The 22500-nt window shown below is 41.4% G+C and overlaps 1 protein-coding gene across 7 annotated transcripts in view; it reads left to right on the top strand.

Moving 5' to 3' along the window:
- Positions 1-22500, top strand: part of atp11c (ATPase phospholipid transporting 11C) — a 65189-nt gene that overhangs the window by 22223 nt on the left and 20466 nt on the right. For all 7 annotated transcript variants that reach the window (XR_005130565.1, XM_017707129.2, XM_017707128.2 and 4 more), the window contains exons 3-15: positions 5604-5693; positions 12304-12384; positions 14052-14150; positions 15518-15646; positions 15947-16035; positions 16865-16915; positions 17306-17370; positions 17465-17546; positions 17632-17782; positions 19093-19290; positions 20849-21019; positions 21834-22030; positions 22134-22205. Coding sequence is in view for 6 of the 7 variants with exons in the window: in XM_017707129.2 (XP_017562618.1) it covers positions 5604-5693; positions 12304-12384; positions 14052-14150; positions 15518-15646; positions 15947-16035; positions 16865-16915; positions 17306-17370; positions 17465-17546; positions 17632-17782; positions 19093-19290; positions 20849-21019; positions 21834-22030; positions 22134-22205 (1475 nt within the window). In the remaining variant the exon portion in view is untranslated. The remainder of the gene's footprint in view (positions 1-5603; positions 5694-12303; positions 12385-14051; positions 14151-15517; positions 15647-15946; positions 16036-16864; positions 16916-17305; positions 17371-17464; positions 17547-17631; positions 17783-19092; positions 19291-20848; positions 21020-21833; positions 22031-22133; positions 22206-22500) is intronic.

Raw genomic sequence — 22500 nt, 5'->3', positions numbered from 1 at the left:
GCGATATAGTCACGCCAGCGTGTCCTGGGTCTTCCCCGGGGTCTCCTCCCGGGTGGACTTGCCTGTGACACCTCCCAAGGAAGCCATCCAGGAGGCATCCTAACAAGATGCCCGAACCACCTCAACTGGCTCCTCTCAACGTGGAGAAGCAGCGGCTCTACTCCGAGTCCCTCGCGGATGACCGAACTTTTCACCCTATCTCTAAGGGAGAGTCCAGACACCCTGCGGAGGAAACTCATTTCGGCCGCTTGTATTCGCGATCTCGTTCTTTTGGTCATTACCCAAAGCTCATGACCATAGGTGAGGGTGGGAACGTAGATCGACCAGTAAATCGAGAGCCTTGCCTTATGACTCAGCTCTTTCTTTACCACAACAGACCGGTAAAGAGCCCGCATCACTGCTGACCCAGCACCAATCCGCCTGTCAATCTCCCGCTCCCTTGTACCATCACTCGTGAACAAGACCCCGAGATACTTAAACTCCTCCACTTGAGGCACGAGCTCATCCCCGACCCAGAGAGGGCTCTCCATCCTTTCCCGCCTGAGAACAATGGCCTCGGATTTGGAGGTATTGATCCTCATCCCGGCCGCTTCACACTCGGCTGCAAACCGATCCAGTGAAAGCTGAAGTTCACGGCCTGATGTCCCCAATAGGACCACATCATCTGCAAACAGCAGCGATGTGACCTTGAGGTCACCAAACCGGACACCCTCCATCCCTGCGCCTAGAAATTCTATCCATAAAAATTATGAATAAAATCGGTGACAAAGGGCAGCCCTTCCGGAGTCCAACTCTCACTGGGAACGAGTCTGATTTACTGCCGGCCATGCGAACCAAACTCCTGCTTTGTTTGTACAGGGCCTGAATGGCTCGTAGCAAAGAGCCGTGTACCCCTCCCAAGGACTCTAGAAAGGCTGGGTACTCTGAACTGCTGTTCGGTGCATAAGCACAGACAACAGTCAGGACCTGTTCCCCAACCCGAATGCGTAGGGAAGCTACCCTCTCGTCCACCGGGGAAAACCCCAACATACAGGCGCCGAGTCGAGGGGCAATGAGAAAGCCCACACCTGCCTGCCGCCTCTCACCATGGGCAACTCCAGAAAAGAAAAAAGTCCAGCCCCTCTCAAGGAGATTGGACCCAGAGCCCAAGCTGTGTGTTGAGGTGAGCCCGACTATATCTAGCTGGTATCTCTCAACCTCACGCACCAACTCAGGCTCCTTCCCCACTAGTGAGGTAACGTTCCAAGTTCCAAAAGCCAGTTTCAGCAACTGAGGATCAGAACGCCAAGGCCCACACCTTCGAACACTGCCCAATCCACAATGCACCGAACCCCTACTACTGCCCCTCCCATCGGTGGTGGGTCGATGGGAGGGGGGAATCATGTAGCTCCTTCGGGCTGGGCCTGGCAGGGCACCATGAGTGAATGCCCGGCCACCAGACGCTCGCTGGTGAGCCCCTCCCCCAGGCCTGGCTCCAGGGTGGGGCCCGGTAACCCTGATCCGGGCAGGGTACACAAGTCCTGCTTTCTTGTTTTCATAGGGGTTATTATGGATCACACTTTGTCTGGCCTGTCACCTAGGACCAGTTTGCCATGAGAGACCCTACCAGGAGCTTTTGCTCCAGACAACATAGCTCCTAGGATCATTCAAGCACACAAACTTCTCCACCACGATAAGGTGGTGATCCATGGAGAGGGGTGGTGATCCACGGAGAGGATCAAATTACAAATTATAAAACAGATTCTTGTTCTGAAATTTGATTGGATAAGCCGTGTTTGAAGCCATTGTAAAACACTTGATGTACACACATTATCTGAATTCTGTATTTATGCGGGGAGATATTTAAAAGAATTTGTACTTTCCATGGATTATGGAATGTAGTACTTATAGGTGGGGTCAGGCATAAGTGTGTACATGAAGTAAGTAGCTTGAAACCATATTAAACATATTCTACACAATAATTTGATTAAACTGCAGGGCTGATAAGTATGTATCTGTGATTAAATCACCCAAAGCTAAAGCACTGACAAAATTACTGGATCATGATCTACTGAAATTTCCATATTGTAAGGTTCTAAAGTTATATTCACCACTTATTACTAGCCGAAGTTAAAACTATCGTAAAGGCCATGACCAAATGACCAAAGGCCAAGTGTACCTCCGTGTTGATTGCCCACCACATTCTTTTTTTAACCATCCGCTGTTTCCTTGCATTGCCATGCATCCCACTTTCTCTCAGAGAGCATGGACAAAATGTTTATTTTTTTTTCTTTTCTTATATGTCTTATTGCTTGTTGGTGTTTGCTTTTGATGTAGTACATTGTTATAGTCATTAGCACTACTATTTTTAGTGCCACACATCACTTTTTAGTGGGCCCGTTTAGTAGTTCATCTTCAACATAAGTAAACTCACCTGGTCAAATAGGAATTGCTGTTGATGATCTAGAATTACAAAAATGTGTGGAAGTGCTATTTAGGAAGTTTGGGGAATTTCATGATTGAAAATAGCCTGAGAATTTTGATGTTATATATAGGTTATTTATTATAATCTATTCTTGAATTCCAAAATTGATACAGTGGAATTGCTACATTTAGATCAGTATATTACTATGTTTTGGTGCATTTTTACACCTCTACTGCTTATGCAACCCCCCCCCCCCCACGCACACACTTTTGCGATGGTTTGAATAAATCTTTCTTTTCCATCCTCTTCACTCACTCCACCCCTCCCACCAGCAGCTCCTTTCGACGGAGGCCGCTTATTTTTCTGTCAGGCACACGGCCGGGGTGCCAGAGAAATACACGCCTGCAATTAATGGGCAAGCGGAGAGGGTGATTCAGTCTGTCCCCGCAGCCTGATGGGACTTCCTAAATCTCCCCCAGCTGACAGTGGAGGCGTGCTCGATATGCCAGAGAAGGGTGGTGCAGAGGAGAGATGGAGAGCGGGAAGGAGTAAGAGATGGAGAAAGAAAGAGAGAGAGAAGGAAAAGGGGGGTGTTTATAGAGCTACCCCATGATCCTGCTGTGGAATCGCATGATCAGTCCCGCTCTGGTGTGACGGTGTAAACACACTTTAATTACCAGCGCTGTGATGTTTACCTGTACTCGTGCATCTGGCTTCCATCACTCCTTCCTCTCTGCATTCTTCCTCTGCACCATCCTGCGTTTCTCTTCTCCACTGCAGGCATTCTGCTACTGCCACAACAGCTGAAGTTCATACAAGGACAACAAGCAGCTTTTATTCTATAGAAAACCATCAAATGTCCTCTTTTGTCTTTCTTTTTTCTCTGTTTAGATGATTACATTGCTAACATTGCTTTGCCCTTACTGTAGTTTCCCATTTAAAGCCACGTGTTCCTGTGCTGTGAGTCCATCGTTGCTGCGTTATAAAATTCATTATCTTGATATTTTCAAAATATACTTGAGGTAGGAGTGATGAATATACTCTTATGAAAATGAATAGGGTTATGACATTGTCTCATGATATGAATTTTGCCATACCATGGGAAATGCAAAAACCACATGCAGCTCTGTCCCTGAGATGAATTAAAAATGAACTTGATTAGCTGAAATAATTATGAAATCAATAAAGTAGCATTTTAGGCCAGAAGAGACAACTGCACCACTGAGCAGTACTATCCAGTACTCTCAGTGTAGCTTTTTATACCAGCTGTATGGGGCAGGCAGCACACCATCAAGCACAGGCATGAAGGGACAATCCTGTTTTGCTGGTTTTGCAGTGTTAGCACTGCTTATTTGCACTGGTTTCTTTTTATCCTCTGTTTTGTTGTGCTCTATTGCGCAAAACATCAGTCCATTACTGAACACGCTGTCACGTCCAAATTGACATTTCTTGTGCCTTTTTTACAAAATCCTGTACCGATGAATCTAAATGCTCATGACGTTTCTTAAGGTTGCTTTTTCACCACTGATTAAAAACACTGTACCGGCAGCAGCAGTTTGCTTGAATAAAATAAGAGAGCTCTGCCAGTCACTGCCAGTCCATGTGAGTTATAGATCAGTAGGGCAGAACAAGTAGCACCAGGAAACCAACAAGGGTGGTGTGATGCAACTTAAAGCAGCACACGTGTGTCAGAGAGCAGAGAAAACGTATTCTCACCTATTTTCACTGTGTAGCTGTTAGCTTTGCAGTCTGTGCCTATCAAGTGCAGACCGGTGAAGAATCTGACAGTGCCACACTCAGTAGGGGCACCACGTCTGGCATTTTGGTTGGGCACAGCACATTTGATACAACCTGAAAATATCTAAGATACAACTTAAAATTTCTGTGGCTGTATATGCAGACATTTTAAAATAGCTGTATCCCTAAAAAAAAAAAATAAATAAATAAATAAATCAGTCCCACCTATACCATTGAACCCACAAAGCCTCTAATGTAAAATCAGTATAAACCCCACCCTGCACCCCCTACCCAATCAACCAAAAATTTGACAGCCTTAAAATGATTTACTATGCAAGACAAGGAAAGACGAATCGGCTCATAAGCTCATCTAACTGGCAGAGTAGAGCTGTAAACTTAGTAAATATGTAAAAGTGAGCTGCCTTTGTTAGATACAGTGAAATTCAGAAACCAGCTACAAAGTGCAAAATAGAACGGAGGATGCAATGAGGAGGTACAGAAACAGGAGTAGTTATGAGTTTCAGTTTGAAGTGTGTTGTTTTAACTGTCTTGTTCTGTTTTGTGTATGTGTTTTTTTTTTTTTTTATTACATTGAATAAACTTTATACAGTGTTGTAAACATTAACCTGACTTTATACACTTCCAGAAAAGAAATTTACTTTTTGCTCTATTTAGTTTTTATGTAGTTTTGAGCTGTTCTTTCAAATAAAGCTGAAGCATCTGAATGTGTATCTGTTAGTGGTGCTAAACCTGCAAATCATTATACAAATCAGTATTGTTGTGTATATGATATATCATTGAGCACTAGTTTTTTCTCTTTCACCCCATTTTTCTTCTCTTTTGCACTGCCTGTAGTACTGTACTTAGTCTTCTAGTATTGTAAGCTCCCCTGCTTATCTTGCACTACATGCAGTGTGTTTAATGTGCCAGGAGTGCAAGGCATTGTCCGGCCATTCAGCTTCGAGCCTGTATAGCAAAAGGGTGGCTTTTCCCTTAACCTCACTATTAGCCATCAGACCTCACTTAAAAAGCGAGATGAAAACGGGGAGCTGCAGCTGACCGGATAAGGTAATCGGCTCTCCTTTCAGAGCTAGCCGAATTAAGGAGATAAGTCCCTAATCCAAATCAATGGAATACCTGAAGGACTGGAGGGTTGCCTTCCCAAGCCACGGGTGCTCCAGAACACCCTAAAGTTACTGCACTCATTTTCACTGGCTCACAAAGCAATGGACTAAAAGAGGAGATGATGAATATTGAATGTATTTTAATCCTTCCTCTAGCTTTTTTGTCAAGCCTGTGGGCTTTCACTCACAATCCTACACTCTGCCTACTTAGCTTTGAAAAGCTGCTTTTTCATAAGGCATACTAGCAACTCCTAAGGCTCCTAGCTGTTTACTGGCAGAGTAAGATTATTAATTTGTCTGTTCGGTAACTGTTGCATCACCTGTTTTTGTCTCCACAGTACACTGTATGGAACTTTCTGCCAAAGAACCTGTTTGAGCAGTTCAGAAGAATCGCCAATTTTTATTTCCTTATTATTTTCCTGGTGCAGGTAAGCATTTGTTTATGTATCTTCTATGGAAAGATCAATGATATTTCTGTTGTGGTTACCCATAGAATTAGGCAATGTTTACCCCTGAATTAACTAAGCAAAACAGCCACTGAAGACTCATTATGATTAGACAGGACACTCAACTCACAATTGAAAAAAAAGTTGATTTGTTTGAGAACTCATTTGAATATTGCAACTTTTCTGCAGTACCAGTTTAGCAAAGTCTGTATTGCTAAAACTATTAATATATAACACGGTCTGCACGGTCAGTTACCAGTATCACTAGTAGATACCTCTAATGGAACAAAGACGTAAAGCCTTGGGTTATAACTACAGCTGAAAATGAGCTAGTTATCTTATATTGACACATTTACCTTTTTAGTTTATTTATTTCAAATAAATAAATTATTAAAATAAATAAATACATTCAATTACAGGTTCATTAGACATGCATTGTTAACCAGTACATGCAAAGCTGGGATTCTCTTGAGCTGTGCTGCTTTGTATGTGTGTACAAAGGTTCACAGAGGCTGTGTGAGAACACAACTATTTATGTTTATGTGGGTTTATGCTTTGTTTTGCCTGCAAGACTTGATGTGTTATTCTGTATTGCGTGTGCATGTGTGTGTACGTGCTTGTGCGTGCGGGCGTGCGGGCGTGCATGCGTGCGCGTGCGTGTGCGTGCGTGTGCGTGCGTGTGCGTGCGCGTGCGTGTGCGTGCGTGTGTGTGTGTGTGTTGTCCAGGGGGTGGATGGTGTTTGCCCACTGCTGGCATGTGGCTGGCATGTCTCCACTAATCCTGCTTCCCTCTGGAGGGGCTCCTTATCCTTAGTGCCCAGTTCTCCCCACACAGCCTGCTGCTATAAAAGTGCCATGAGGGAGGGAGACACACACACACATACACATACACACACCTACACAAAGCACCCATCACTCAGAGACCACACTTGCATTTTAGATCCCAAAATAGAGCTGCTCAATTCTTCAGAGACTCTCCTTGCAAACGCATCATCAAAACCCGAACCACATCTGTGTCACTCACACAACCCACTCCTTCTCTCTCTCTCTCTCTCTCTCTCTCTCTCTCTCTCTCTCCTTTTTTTTCCTCTCTCTTTGTTTCCCTCATTCTGCCTCTGTCTCTCTTCTTTTTCTCTTATGTTTCCCTTTCCCTCTTTCTGCCTCTGAAAATGCGCATCCTTCTCAGTGGTTCCATCATTTTCCCTCTCCCCTGTCTCCCCAATCCTCTCTCCCCTCTCTCTCTTCCTCTCTCCATACGCCCCTGCAGCGCAGCTCTGCTGACGTCAGCAGCTAGGAAGCCCTCTGTAGTTCTGTAGAGCCACAAATAGACACTGGCTGATAAAAAAGCTCTACTTGGCTAAAAATAGCTCTGCATGCCTTTGCTGGGTCCTGATGGGAATAGAGGGATGGGAGTGAGTGAGGGAGGAGAGGAGCAGAGGAGGAAGAGGAGGGAGACTGGGGGATCTCTGTCTTTACCATGCACACTCTGACACAGATCTTACTAGAATGTTCGGTGTGTGTGTGTGTGTGTGTGCGTGTGTGTGTGTGTGTGACCAAGAGAGACTGGAAGCAGTGGAAGCATCTGTAATTGTAGAGAGAAAAGGAGAACATTAGTCTGTCAATGTCGTAAAAGGAGTCAGGGAGGTTGTATGTTGCTGCGAGCACCTGTTAGACAAAGGAAAGTAAGCCTTTGTTGTTTATTAGGTTTAAGTTGTTGGGACATTATAGGTAATGGTAAGTTGCAAGCATAGACCGCTGGAGTTGCAGTTGGACCTGTGTTGGATTTTTTCTGTTTCTCGATCGTTACAGAGTAGGGGTGCTCTTTAAGCAGCTTTCTCAGCAAAAAAACATTCCATTTGATCAAATGTTTCATTACATTTGACATATTACCTGACTTGGCAGCTACTAGTTTAACAAGCTAACTAGTTTTTACAGCACATTTACATATTTAACACAAGGACATGTTCTCATCTAATGTTAAGTTGCTTTTATGAAATAGTGCCAGAACTTGGAGCTAGGCAAAATATAAATGTTTATGTATTTATTTATTCATTTACATAACACTCATCAATACCGAGATGTTCAGTATCTTTTGACTACATATTTTCATTACCCTTGCCCTAAATATGACAAATGAGATTGTGTGCTCTTTCAGGATGTATGGAATGAGTCGTTCTTTTTTTTTTTTTTTTTTTTGCCCCTCTGATGTCCAGTCCAGCATTTTCTGCTGATATCAGCATAATGCCCATACCCAACAATACAGTTATTCCATCTCTAATGTCAGTATGTCTGATATTACAGATATAATTGTGTAATATTTTATCTATAATCAGTTGTTATCATATTAAATTCACGGTACATATAATCCCACCAACCACATGAAAAAATAAATATAAGTAACATCTTACAGCAGCGACATAGATCATTTAATTAATAGGATACAATAGCCTGCAGTAGTGGACTAGTTAGTTTTTTTTTTTTGCTCGCCTACCTTCTGTATTGTCTGTTACTGTTTAATTACTCACTTTATCTCCTGTTATTTATGATGTTCCGTGTCACATGCACTACATGACAAAAAATGGACTTTTGCTTTAACTAGGCCTGGTTTAGTGCTGGGCTCAGTTTGTGCCATTTTGAATTCTTTTTTTTTTTTTTTTTAGAACAAATATATGACTATGCCACTGATTTATAGAAAAGTGGCTAGAGTAGTTTTTTAGAACTGAGAATTCTAAAGGAAAGAATAAGGCTTTGAACTGAGCCCATTAGCTGCTTCTCAGTCCACTGAAATTCACTGTACTTTCGACCTAGGACATCACTGTGCACCCATCCCTAGAGAGACCCAAAGCCTTTCGAGAGAAAAGATGCAGAACATTAACGCTACAGATTGTACAGCACAGGACGTTTTCTTGACTCACTAGGAACAAGCCGTGTGTTCTTTTCACAAGTGCGATTGCACATCAGCTTTGTGCTCAATGTTGTAATCAAATCTAACAGTGCTCTCTTTTCTTAAAACTCAGTGCTTAAATGCTTCAAATGCTTCAAAATGCTTCAAAATCTTAGAAAAATGAGCTTGATTTGCGATTCTGATTTCTGCTGTGTTTGTTCATCATAATGTATATGCATTGTGTCCAATAAAGCAAAGGCTTTGCTTTAGGAAAGACTTGGGGCCGAGATTCAGGCTGGTTCAGGTGACATTATCGTATACAGTAATGTATAAAAATTACAGACCACTTTCATGTATATAATTTTCAGTCAGTTTAATGTTTATTTTTAGCTTCAGAAAAATGTCCTGGTATTCTGTCTCTGAAAGATGAATGCTTTAGACTGTTTATCTAATCAATATATATTTAAAATTTTTTAACTGCTATGAACAGTTTTTACCTTTGCTTTCCACTTTCTTATGAAAGTGCATCATCTTATATCCAGTCTCCTGAGAAATATGTTTTGAAATGGTAATTTGCACCTTGTATTTAATGACTGTTTTGACTGGAAATCAAATGAAGGGTTTTCACTGACTTTTATACAGTATGTTTCATATGCCTTTCTCAATAATGACTATTACGGTGCATTACCTTCAAAGTAACAATATAAATCTGTCTAGTCACATTTTATTTTAAGTGTGTTTTGGGTCCTGATGGATGAAATCATCCAAAGAAGATCATAAAAAGATTGTAAAATTGGTGTAGGTATACTTTTAAATTTATCAAAAAGTAAAGGTGATACTGATCCTTAAGGACTTGCAGAGATCTGTTCACTTTCATTTTCAGAGCTCTTGTGGTGTCACAAAATGCTGTTAGATTCCAGGCGACTTCAGCAAACAGTTCTTAGACTGTTTAGTAATCCAGTGGAGAAGGCAGTTATAAGATGAGAGACGTTTTGTGGCAGCCTTATTGCAGGTGATTGGACCACTGCATAGCTCTATTTAGCAGATGCTTAGCACCTGTTTACATGTGTTGTGCTGTGTTTACTCAAAGTGCAATACACAAAAATTAAGTAATGAAGTAGTATGTTTAAGTATTGCCTAAACTGCACACTTACAGTTCTGTTTAATGAAGAAAGACATAACTTCACTTATCTCAGGCTCACAGTGTAACATGTTTTAGGACGGAGTTAGGAAATAACAAAAAATTAATTTAAATAAAATGTGCACAGTAAGAATCCACTCAGCTTTATGTAATTTATTCTTTTGTATGTCTGTGCTGGTGTGAATGCAGTCTGTGTGAGTGTGCATGTGTTTATGCGTGTTTATGAAAGAGAGAGACAGTAGTTAAGTGGAGGAGACTTTCTGTCCTCAGCACTTTTCCACAACCGCTCTCTTAATATCTTTAATCGTACAGGGCGCCGCAGCTGGCTACCTCCAGATGGGCCTTTATCAATTCATTAGATCGAAAAACGACATTCTGCTGCACTGCTGTTCTGCAGGATTCATCACCTGCACGGCCGGGGGGCAATTTAGAGCACTTTTTGCTGAACACAGTCCGACCAATGGCTGAAGGGGAGGTAGTGCTGGGGTGTGCGTCTGGTAGATACGTTTAATAAAGCACATAGGCCACATTAGGAGGCTTCCCAGCTCTCTGTGTTTTTCTTTTTCTGCCTATTTTCAATTTTCTTCTTTTTTTTCCTTTTGTCTTTTGGTCATCTTTCTGAAAAGTGTAAAGTACACAGTTTCACCTGACCCTGTAAGCAGAGCAGCATTGCTGACTCATAGGAAAAGCCCTCTGCTTTTTCTCTTTTCTCTCTGTCTCAGTAAGAATGTTTTTTGACAGTGGTGCCACTGTGCAGCTGTCAGCAGACACCTGTCATATGGGGGTTCTTAGAGCTCCACGAGCTGGGTGACTGCCTCAGAGCCTAGGTGCATGAAAGCACTGGAAAAGGCCCTTCTCTTTCTTTGGCTGATGTGTTTATGATATCAGCACAAACCTCTGAATGTGAAAGCTGCTTTTAGAGTGTGTGTGTGTGTGTGTGTGTGTGTGTACGTGTGTGTACGTGTCTTTGCATGCTGGAGCTTGTTCCTCGAGAGCCCCCTGCTAGCTGCACTGCATTTGTGCGTTTGAATCAACAGCTCGTTGCACAGGTGTTGAGCAAATCAGAAAAGTAGTCTTCTGACTGCTTGAGAACAGCCAAGACTACAGAGCATTAGAGTGCAGTGAGAGTGGCACAGGGGGTTGTTTGGGATTACATGCCCTGAAACTGGGGAATGCAAATTCAAGGGCTTTTTTCATTTGTGTGTGTGTGTGTGTGTGTGTGTGTGTGTGTGCGCGCTTGCACAAGTGAGAGGGTTGTTGTTTTGGTTGTTGGTTGGGTGGTGGAGGCTGGGGCAGGTTGCTGGGGATCATTTGCTCTGTGAGCTGGAATAAGGCGGTGCAAAATGAGCTTTTGCCCCCGAACTCCCACTGTCTTCTGTTCTTCTTCCCTACTGTTCTAGCTCTGGCACGAACAAGGAGTGTACAGTTAAAATATTCAGTTAAGCATTCCAGACGCCTCTGCTCAAATCCTAAAGTAATTTTTTGAGTATTTGTGACGTTGCGTCACAGAAAGTGATGGAGAAATACTACAAGTCACCTGATTATGCATTTCAGTACTACCCAATTCTGATGTGTTATTGTGCAAAAATGAGAACAACTTTTGTTAATTTTATTTCCCATCGCCTCAGCTGTTAATTGCAAGGTATTCTTTTTTCAGATTTATCTGAACATAACATATATATATATATATATATATATATATATATATATATATATATATATATATATATATATATATATATATATATATATATATATATATATATCCCTTGAATAAGGAAAGGGTACACAAGTAAAAAAAATAATATATATAAATATATAAGTTATAAATAAAATGGTCCCAACTGTCGCAATCACATAAATAGGCCTTTTTTATTTGAGAAATCAAGTCATTGCATCAAAATCAGTTTTGTTTTAAATTTGAAAAAATACTGAAAAGCTTTTTTTCTGATGCTGCAAATGAATAAATTATTCTTTACTGCAAATTAAATAAATGAAGCATGTCTGACTTGCGAACATTTTTTTTTCCTCACAGTTAACCAAATATCTGTTCATTAACATGATGTTAAGTAAATATCAGATTATAAAATTATGCAGTCTAATCAAAATCTCTAGTCTGTTCTGGTCTGGCCAGAAATAGAGTGTATGTTTATAAAGTATGTTGCGTGTTTTGTCTATAGCTGTTTTGTGGTGTGTGAACAGGCTGACAAACTGTTTCAAGGAGGTGTTGATCACACCCAGCCTCTTTACACTTTCACGCACATACTCAGTGTACCTCGTGTATCTTACGCAGCCAGAAGCTGACCTTACAGTGAGGTTATGGAAAGTGCCTGTGAATACTCATTTAAGCTGTAATTGTAGTACACAGCATGCCTTTTTGAGATGCTGAGGGCCTAGGCAGCAGTCAGCTATGGTGAAGTTGAGTAATGAACAGCATGTGGGGGAGTGCAAAGAAAAAGCAAAAGAAAGGAAAGTTTTCCTTTCTGAAGTTCCTTCCTGATCATTGTAAAATGTAGGTGGACTCAGTTACACAGCCAGCTATGAATTAGCGTGTGTCTTTTTTGCAGGTTATTGTGGACACCCCGACAAGCCCTGTGACCAGTGGCTTACCCTTGTTTTTTGTCATCACAGTGACGGCCATCAAACAGGTTTGTGAGCATGACATATATTTTGTGCTCTATTCCAACATTTTCTGTGTTCCACCCATCTGCTACTCACTCTTTCACTATCCTCTATCACAGGGATGTCCACTTCTTTGAAGGGCCAGTGTTCATATATTTTTATTTAAAAAATAGGCCTTTAATAAAAATAAAATTTAGCAGTTTTATCTCACTTCCGCAACATATTGACATCCTTTTTTTTCTTTTTTATAATTTTAAATTTTGCTTTTTTCTTTCAAGTCCTTACAGTAAAGATGAAATCTTTAAAGAAAAAAAGAGATCCATCCATGAAAGCAATACATTTTTTTGTTAAAAAGGCAAAAAAAGATAAATATCAGCAATCAGAAAAGTATAAATAGATTGGATTAGGGTAAAATGTGAAAAGCTTCAGGTAGGACAGTGGCCTTTTTTCTCTACCAGCTGTAGAGCTCCAATTGATCTACAAAATAATGTGAATATTGTCTATCTGCATGGTGCTTATCGAATATTTATAGACATAATGTGCTTTTGAGATAATTACCCACCTATGATTGATAGCCCTGTGTCCAAAACTCCCAACATAAAACTGAACTAAACAGCATGAGTGAATAAACAAATGAATGGACAAACAAATGACTGGTCAGATAGAGGAACAGAAAAATGAATGGACAGAGAGATGAACAAAGAACTTCATGACTGACAGAGAGAAGAGCTGGCTTGGTAGGTAAGTTATGCTTGCTAGGTTTGCTTGTCCTAAGGTTTCTCTCAGTAAGTTTCTCTGAACAGAAAGAGACCATGGAGGATCATAGATTTGTTAAAGTTGTGTGGACAGGGAAAGCCATACCAGCGTTATGATTGGTAAGGAACCCAAAATTAGGACTTCCCTGTTTAGTGCAACATTAACCTGCTGAAAAAGAAAGCCTAGATTTAGTTTTCCTGGTGTTTCAGTGCTTTCTAGGCTTGTGTTTTAATGCATGTTTCCGAATAAAGACTTACTTCCTATCACAGCTCAGCAACTGTCTCTCAATTTTAAAGATTGTGAATGAGCATTAGAATGAGCTCTGAAAGTCCAGTGTTGTCTTCTTGTTCTTACTGATATACTGCAGGTCTTATTGGTTTCTGTCGCTACTTAACTGCCTCTGTGTAGTCACTGGTGAATCCCATTCTGAAACTGTCAGTGGCTGCAGCTGAACAGCATGCGATTCTTTCATACAGAAAGCAAATGGTACAGAGCTTTGTCTGAACACACTGGCCCTGTCACAGCTTTAGATGTATTGTTTTAGGATTGACTTTTTTTCGCTGGAGTGCTGAGAGCACTCGGGGAGAGAAGCACAATACAGGGTGGACTTCCTTCCAGAAATATGTGGGCCACATAGTGAGAGGGGCTCTGGCCTCTGCAGGACTTTGAAGTGGGACACAAGGAGAGACAATATTAACCCGGGCCCACTCTCAGTGCTGCTGGCCCCCTTTTCTGTAGCTATAGCTCCATGTATGTGGCAGGGTCCATGTTACAAGCTATACCTGCTTCTCTGTTTTCTGTATCATTAATACATGCTTTGTGTTTACACTCTCTGTTCTGATTTAACTAAGCAGTCCAAATAGTGCATGCGGCACTCATCTAATACTATGCACAAGCACAAACATAACCATCTCTCTTCCTGTCACGCTCTCTGCAGGGTTATGAGGACTGGCTGCGGCATAAAGCGGATAACGAGGTGAATAAGTACCCAGTGATAGTGCTGGAGGATGGACGCAAAGAGAGTGAAAAAATCAAGGTATTTCCCATTTGAGACCCAGCTGTTCAGGCATTTTTTCACAGGTGATTGTCATGCTTGAGTGTAAGAATATTCAGGTAAAGCTTACACCTTTTAAGAGCAAGGATGGGTTGAGGTCTGCCATGAGCATTTGCAAGGATTTTAGTATTCTAATTCTCCCCAGTTTTAATTTTAATTCATTCTCCCCAGTGTATCAGTTAATCAGACGATTGAGGGTATCTAGAGAAAGCTCTTTGAACAGAAAGCTGAACAATTCAGAAACGACTGAATGCCTTTGACCATTGGTCACTCAAAGGCACTGCATTGCATTAAGCACTGCATGGGGCAGTCATGGGCTGGAGGTTAGGGATCCGGCCCTGTGACCTAACCCCCAACTGCTCCCCGGGTGCTGCAGATAGGGTAGCCCACCACTCCGGGAAAGTGTGCTCACTGCCCCTGGTGTGCTCACTAGTGTGTATGTTTCATTTAATGTATGGGTTAAATGCGGAGGTGAAATTTACCTGTTGTGGGACTAATAAGGGTCACTTAATGTTAAAAACCAACATTTTTTTGTTGCTAGCTATCACCATGTGAACTTGGGAATACTTTGGCAAACTATTGTCAATAAACGCCATTTGCCACCGCATCTACAAATGCACGGACAACAAATGTCAACAATGCCAACTTCTCTAGGCTCAAGCTCATCTGAGGTGGTAATGCACAGAGGAAACGTGTATTGTGGTCTTACGAGTCAATCTTTCAGATTGTTTTTGGAAATAATGGATGTTGTGTTCTCTTGGCCAAACAAGGACAAGGATATCCAAATTGTGACCAGTACAAAGTTCAAAAGTCAGCATTTGTCATGTGGTGTGCATGTGTGAAAGCACCATTTATGTTGAAAAGACACTTTTTGGAGCGACACACTTTCTTTTAGATGTTGTCTTTTTCAGTGATATCCATGCTTATTTCAGCAGGATATCGCCAAGAAATGTTCATAAGGTTAAACATTAAAAATGTTTTTTGTACTGTTTTCAATTTAATAGTCTTCCCATACATTTTACTTTACTGCTTTTTTTCTGTACGTTTTTGAAATAGTATTTATATATCTGTAACAGTCAAGCTATATTCAGGTTTAAACCAAAATTTCAGGCCTGGTTAAAGCTCTCCTCCCACTCCACTCCAAGTGCCTCTCTGTTCTGCAGCTCCCATGGGAGCAGGACTGTGTGTGTGTATGTGATGGAGAGAGAAAGAGAGACTGTGTGCACGCAGCATTACTATTTTGAGATGTGCCGGTTATATTTTGTCTTTCATGGTCACTGAGGTGTATTGATGCGTACTGATATGTCAGATGCGCTGGTGGATGGCTAACAGTTGCGTTTTCTTTGCAGGTGGGTGATATAGTAGAAGTGATGGAGGATGAGACCTTTCCCTGTGACCTTATTCTGCTGCAGTCCAGTCGAGATGATGACACTTGCTTCGTCACCACAGCCAGTCTGGACGGGGAGTCTAACCATAAAGTGAGCTCATCAAAGTGTTTGACAACTTTTGATGTTGTACATGGCATTTCTGAGCTTGCATGAACAGCTGCACTGTACTTTACAGTTTAAGAGAAAGGTGAAGGCTCAGATATGGGTGTCTCTCTTAATTGCCCCGATTCTTAAAATAGTCGACCCAGATCCAGTCACCACCCTGCTGCTTGTCGTTGTCCTCTCAGCACATCAGCCTTTCATTGACCTAACTGTGTGTGGTTTTATGTGCTTGTGATATTTTGGCCTGAAACACTCTTTCTTTTTCCACTTCTCTCGGTTTTCTCTCAGACACACTACACAGTACCAGATACAGAAAAGGACCTGCAGTCTCTCTCTGCCACCATCGAGTGTGAACAGCCCCAGCCTGACCTCTACAAGTATGTACTCAGCCTGTGTTTTGCTGCACGTACATACATGTGTTGCTCCAGGCCCAGAGCTGAGTGTTCAGTGTTTTGAGTTGTTAACCTCAATTGAACCTCAGCTTCTCTCAGTAGAGATTACCAGTGTAGTGGGTGCTGGTTTAGGTATTTGGTTTACAGTCGAAATCAAAAGTGTTCTAAATGAAGCTTCACAGCTTGGTTACAGCTACAACAGAACCCTGTGTTTATAGCCCATCATCCTAACAGCCACAGTGAGCTGATGCAGACCATGGGCAGGTACAGGCACATTAAGGGAAGCAACGTGTTTCTATTGCTCACTGCTCTGTGACACATGGCTTAGCTTGTTTGCGCCCCCCATTGTCACATCACGCTCACTGCAGCTGCTCAGACCTCACACCAAGGCTCTTTTGAATTCCTCAGCAGCTAAAGCACCAGATGTCATCTGAGTTCCCTTTCCAAAAACTTCAAAAGTGCAGTTGCCAGTACGCCAGACTGTTGGGTCATCACCAATGAGTATCTTCTCTGTAATTGGTGCATTTCCTACAAGACTCATTTGCATGTGGCACTGCTTTGGAATACATATATTATCACCGAGCCATTATAATGGTGTCCAGGTATCGTCAGAATGTAGTAGAGTGGGGCCTAATTGATACACATAAATTCATCAATCTAGATTGGATTGCTGCTTATGTTAAACAGCTTGCTGTTTAAACATCTCATTTCAATGTTATCGAGCAAATGACCAAATCAAGTGTACTGATTGCCTTTGCTGTGCATTTGTGTGTTCATCTACTTGCTCAACTAACTGACTATGTGTTTTGTGTAGGTTTGTGGGCCGGATGTATATTTACAAGACGGGGCAGGATCCAGCAGTAAGGTGAGTCTGTCTTTGGTCTGCTCTCCAGAGCCAGCCTCATGTAATGCTGCCTGGGAGTCCCTTAAGCTCTCACTATTTTTCCCTCTGCATTAACTTCTGATCATTATTCCATCGACCCATAACTCCAAACATTAAAGCATTAAAGCAGAGCCAGCTTGGCCCTGTTTCAGGCTCTGCTTCTGAAAATGCTGTTCCTGCCATTTGTCACTGGTACAGTTTGTAATGGTATTGTAAGAAACTCCCCACACCCTGTCCTTTACAAGAGAAGTCCAGGCCAAAAAAACCCAGTCGTCTCTATCCAGATGTCTGCGGCATGGCTGTCCATTATAATATTGGACATAGTCGATTGGTGTGCAATAATTAAATTACAGCTTCTATTTTTTTATTTAGATCTTTGGGCCCAGAGAACCTGCTTCTGAAAGGGGCAACCTTAAAAAACACCAAGAAGATTTATGGTACATCCAATCTACTTTTTAAGTGATAGAATCATTGAATGTGGATGACTACTGGTCGCCGGTTTCACTCTCCTTTTGTTGTCCTTGTTCCCAGGTGTAGCAGTATACACAGGCATGGAGACAAAGATGGCTCTCAACTACCAGGGGAAGTCTCAAAAACGCTCAGCCGTGGAGAAGTAAGTGGAAGTGACAGACAGTCTTTCACGACTAAACAGTGAGCAATGTCTCAGACGCCCTTTACGGTGGTGTTTGTTTTCACAGATCTATCAATGCCTTCCTGCTGGTATATTTATGCATCCTGATAAGCAAAGCAGTGGTGTGCACCACCCTGAAGTATGTTTGGCAGAGCCAGTTTGGGCAAGATGAACCTTGGTACAACCAGAAAACTCAGAAGGAGAAGGACACTTATGTGGTGAGAGCAAATTTTTTGTGATGTAAATGAGTGTTTAAAACCATAAAAAAACTTTCCTTAGAAGACCTAATGATCATTATTATTTCACTCTCCTGTTTTAAGTGTTGGCTGAAAACAAATTATCTTAAATGCAAATTATCTTAAAAATGCAGTTTAAAAAATGGCGCAGTACATAAAATGCCACTAAAAACAGGAAGCAGTTATATGTAAATTCTTATTGACAGGTATTCAGTTGAAAACAGTACAATAACCCAATATTTGATGTTTTACATTATGAACTGTATTTTTTTTTTTTTTTTTTTTTTTGGTTTTGTTTTTGTTTTGTTTTGTCAATATATGCTCATTCCAAATATGGTGCCTGCAGCACTTTGAAAGTGGATTTTTTTCCCCCCATTCTTCAGTTATACATGTCTTTAGCTGCATCTTATAAGGCCCTCATTGTGATAAATTGCTTTTTGTAATGCACTACATGCTTTCAATACAGTCCATGTTTCCTTTGTCTGTCAGTCCATTTCACAGGAGTTTGACCCCAGAGAAGTCAGCAGCGTTTCTCGACCTTGTTGAAATATGGCTTCTGCTGCACATAGTACAGTCTTAATTTACATTTGTGGATGCAGTGAGAAACGATGATTGACATCATTTTGTCAAAGTATTTCTGAGCCCATATAGTGATGACCATCACAGAAGCATGCCAGTTTTTAATACAGTGATGTCTGAGGGGTTTGAAAGCATTCAGTTATGGTTTTTGGCTTTGCAGATATTTTTCCCGACTCCCTTAATCTTTTGATAGTGATGCACACCATAAAGGATGAAATATGAAAAATCCTTGCAGACGCTTGTTGAGGATCTATATTCTTAACTGTTCTGCTGATGGCATTTTTTTTGTCAAAGGGGCAAGCCTCAACCATCCTTGCTCATAAAGGACCAGGCCTTTTTTCGATGCTCCTTTTATAATCCAACCATGACTGCATCACTTCTTTGATTAAATGCTTTTAGTTATTAAACATTTTAAATGTTTGTAGTTTTAAATTGCTAGTCTTAAACATGTTGCAGGCATTAGAATGAGTATATTTTACAAACAAAACAATGAAGTTAAGAGAAAACAAATATTAATGTCTTTCAGATGCTTTAGTTTAAATATAGGTCAAAGTGAATTTACAAATTACTGCTTTCTGTTTTTATTTGTATGTTACATACTGTCCCAGCGTCTTTGGAACTAGGTTCGTAGTATGCAGGTTTCATTATGAATGATTAAGCAATGAGTTCCAGGGAGATGACTGTTTCTTATTTTTTTTTTTTTACTTCTGTAGTATCTGAAGATGTTTACAGACTTCCTCTCCTTCATGGTGCTGTTCAATTTCATCATTCCTGTGTCCATGTATGTCACCGTGGAAATGCAGAAGTTTCTGGGTTCTTTCTTTATCACTTGGGATAAAGACTTCTTTGACCCGGAGATCCAGGAGGGGGCTCTGGTCAACACATCTGACCTCAATGAGGAGCTTGGTCAGGTGAGAAGTTCAGATAAGGGCACAGGGGTCCCTTTCCAACACCTCTGCCTTTATGCATTACTACCACTTTTTAAAGGTCTGTGGTGATGTGTAGTATGTGACCACTTTTAAAGAAAAGCTTAGGTAAGGAAATTAACAGTGTCTAATACTTTACTTATTTTAGTTTACTTATTACCTGAAGCGAGGGAGGAGACCAAGAGTGTTCATTCTGCACATTTTGCTGATCTGTTAAGCTAAATTAGAAGATTAATGTGTTTTCAATGTAGAAAGTACCATTATTTGCCATGTTGGTTGGTATCATTGATACAAGCTGTTTACTTCAAGAAAAATGAATAATCTGTCAGGTGTCTGATGTAGCTTTTAAATGGAAAGCCATCATTTTCCAGCACAGTTGAGTCACTTTGGCAGAGCTAATGTGGGCAGCAGTGGGGAGTTTTTGTTCCAAACCACTTGGTGGTTTGAGCAGGCACAGATGTGTAGAAGTGTAGTCAGGCACCTACATATTGTCAGGTCATAGATCAGTCACGAATGGTTAGGCAGATGATGACTTCAAATTGGGTGATGCTTTGTTAAACTGATTTATGCCAGGCGAGTAATTTTGTCAAGGATTAATTGTCTGTCCTTATTGTCAGAGAGTCTGTTAAACTGTCTGTGCATGTGTGGAGTGTGCAGTCTTGGATTGTGGTGGACATGCTTGTCGTTTTTGAGTTGCAATTACTAGTCGCAACATCTGCATATCTGTGAACATGTAGGGGTGTTGTGCACAGACATTCGCATAGATTTCTACCAATATACTTGAACATAACAGAAACGTGCACTAGAGAACAATGTCCAAACCAGAATGTATGTAAAACAAAGAGAAATGTATTGTGTTTTTCTCTCTCAATGTGTTAATGCTTGCTTTGCTGTTTATACAATATTTTGAAGATGGGTCATATTAATATTTGTAATGTTGCACCTCTTCCGCCAACCAGTCCTTAACCTGCTACATTTTGTTAGTTTTTTTGCCTTTGCCATTGCAATTAAAAAAACATTGCGTGTAAAGATAAATTTTAATGCGGTCCTTTCCTTGCTATCCTTCGGGTTTGATAAAAGACCTCATACACAATGGCAAATCCTCCTCAGCATATAGACTTATACCAAATTGCTTTTTAGCTTTTTAGTATTAGCTCATGTGGAGGAGTAGCCTCGCCTTTGCCTCTTCCTCATCCAACCTGCTGATTTAATATACACTGGCTCAATTTCTCTAGATTGATTGATGTAAACATGGTTTCCATAAACCATTTTTGCTTTAAAAAGGCCAATATTCATTTTTGCACATCTCCTAGATATTTATGTCTGCACTGTCTTTTTTTTTTTTAATGAATTGATTTATATATTTTTGTTTATTTTTTTGGTAAGTGCAATTAATCAGCATAAGTGCAAATGCTGGAGCAGTGACAAGGAAACGTAAGAGAAAACTGTAGAAGGCAACATCTCGATTGATCAAATAATACTGAATAGATGAATTGCTTATAGAAATAAGTTGCAGCCCTTTGTCTTTTTGTGCTCACTACAGGTGGAGTATGTCTTCACAGACAAGACCGGCACACTGACACAGAACAACATGGAGTTCATCGAGTGCTGTATAGATGGCTTCCAGTACAAGAACACAGACTCCATGAGTGAGCTGGATGGGTTCTGTGTCACTGATGGGCCTGTCAGCAAGCTGCAGCAGAAGGCTGGCCTGGTGAGTGGTTCTATATCTTTTACCCATTTCACGTTTAACGCTTTCCTTATGGTAGTACTGCATTAAATTACTGCATTCCTTTAGGCACTACTCGTTGCAAGCGGTGCACTTTATTCAGTTTTTATTCTAGTGTCCAAGGCACCTAGTTTTCCATACCATTGAGACCTTAAGACATTTAGAGGGGACAGAGACATTTGGGAATTCTCCCTTTGTAAGGATCAGTAGTTGTTACTGTTTAGTAAACAGGGTGGAGGGCCAGAAGCCAAATATTTGAGAGTGTCAAGGACCTGATTGATGCTGGAAGTCTCTAAGGAATATGTTATTTTCTTTTGTGGCTCAATTACTATAACATGCACCACAACCCACAGACTCTAATGGGAGCATTTCTAGATGTTCATATTTGATTGATCATGCGCGCTCTCTCTCTCTCTCTCTCTCTCTCGCTCTCTCTCTCTCTCTCTCTCTCTCTCTCTCTCTCTCTCTCTCTCGCTCTCTCTCTCGCTCTCTCTCTCGCGCTCTCTCTCTCGCTCTCGCTCTCGCTCTCTCTCTCTCTCTCTCTCGCTCTCGCTCTTGCTGTCTCTTTCCCTCTCTCCCTCTCTCTCTCTCTCGCTCTCGCTCTTGCTGTCTCTTTCCCTCTCTCCCTCTCTCTCTCCCTCCCTACCTTCCCCTCACTCTCTCTCTCCCTCTATCTTTTGACTTTGCTTCTATCTCTCTACCTCTGCCTCTCTTTCTCTCTGCGTCTCTATTGCTCTCTCTACCTCTGCCTTCCTCCCTCTTTTTCTCTTTGTTTATCTCTCTCTATTTTGGTTATCAGGAAAAAGAGGAGCTTTTCCTTCGGGCTCTCTGCTTGTGTCACACGGTGCAAGTGAAGGAGGCAGGGCCAGATGAGATTGATGAGATTGATGGGGTTCAGGTGGATGGACTGGCGGCTGGACTCTCCCAGCCAGATGAAGAGAGAGGCTTCATTGCCTCCTCCCCGGATGAGGTTGCTCTGGTCAAAGGAGCCATGAAGTAAGACCAGTCAGACTGTGGATTTGACATTAGCTGTACTGCAAATGTATACTGTAATACTGTTGATTCGTCCACTGCACAAACCTTGTGTTTTCTTGCTCAGACATGGCTTCACTTTCCTGGGTTTGGAAAACAAAACTATGAAGATAAGGAACTGGCAGAACGATACTGAAATGTGAGTCTCTCTCGCTCTCGCACTCATTCTAGCGCTCTCTCGTGCTCTCTCTCTCTCTCGCTCTCTCGCGCTCGCTCTCTCGCGCTCGCTCTCTCGTGCTCGCTCTCTCTCTCTCTCTCTCTCTCTCTCTCTCTGTGTAAGAAATGCAGTATTTGGAACTGATTAAAGGCTCATTGGAACTGAGTAAAGGCTGCTATTGATGTGCTTTAGCAGTAATATTGTATTTATCATTAACTTTTGATCTGAGAAAGTCAAAAATGGTAAAGGCTTTGTGTATGTAAGTGGACTGGATATT

Source organism: Pygocentrus nattereri, chromosome 8, assembly GCF_015220715.1.
Source record: "Pygocentrus nattereri isolate fPygNat1 chromosome 8, fPygNat1.pri, whole genome shotgun sequence".
In the NCBI taxonomy this organism is placed as follows: Eukaryota; Metazoa; Chordata; class Actinopteri; order Characiformes; family Serrasalmidae; genus Pygocentrus; species Pygocentrus nattereri.
Note: the sequence above shows the minus strand (reverse complement) of the source record. Positions and strands in the feature narration are given on the sequence as shown.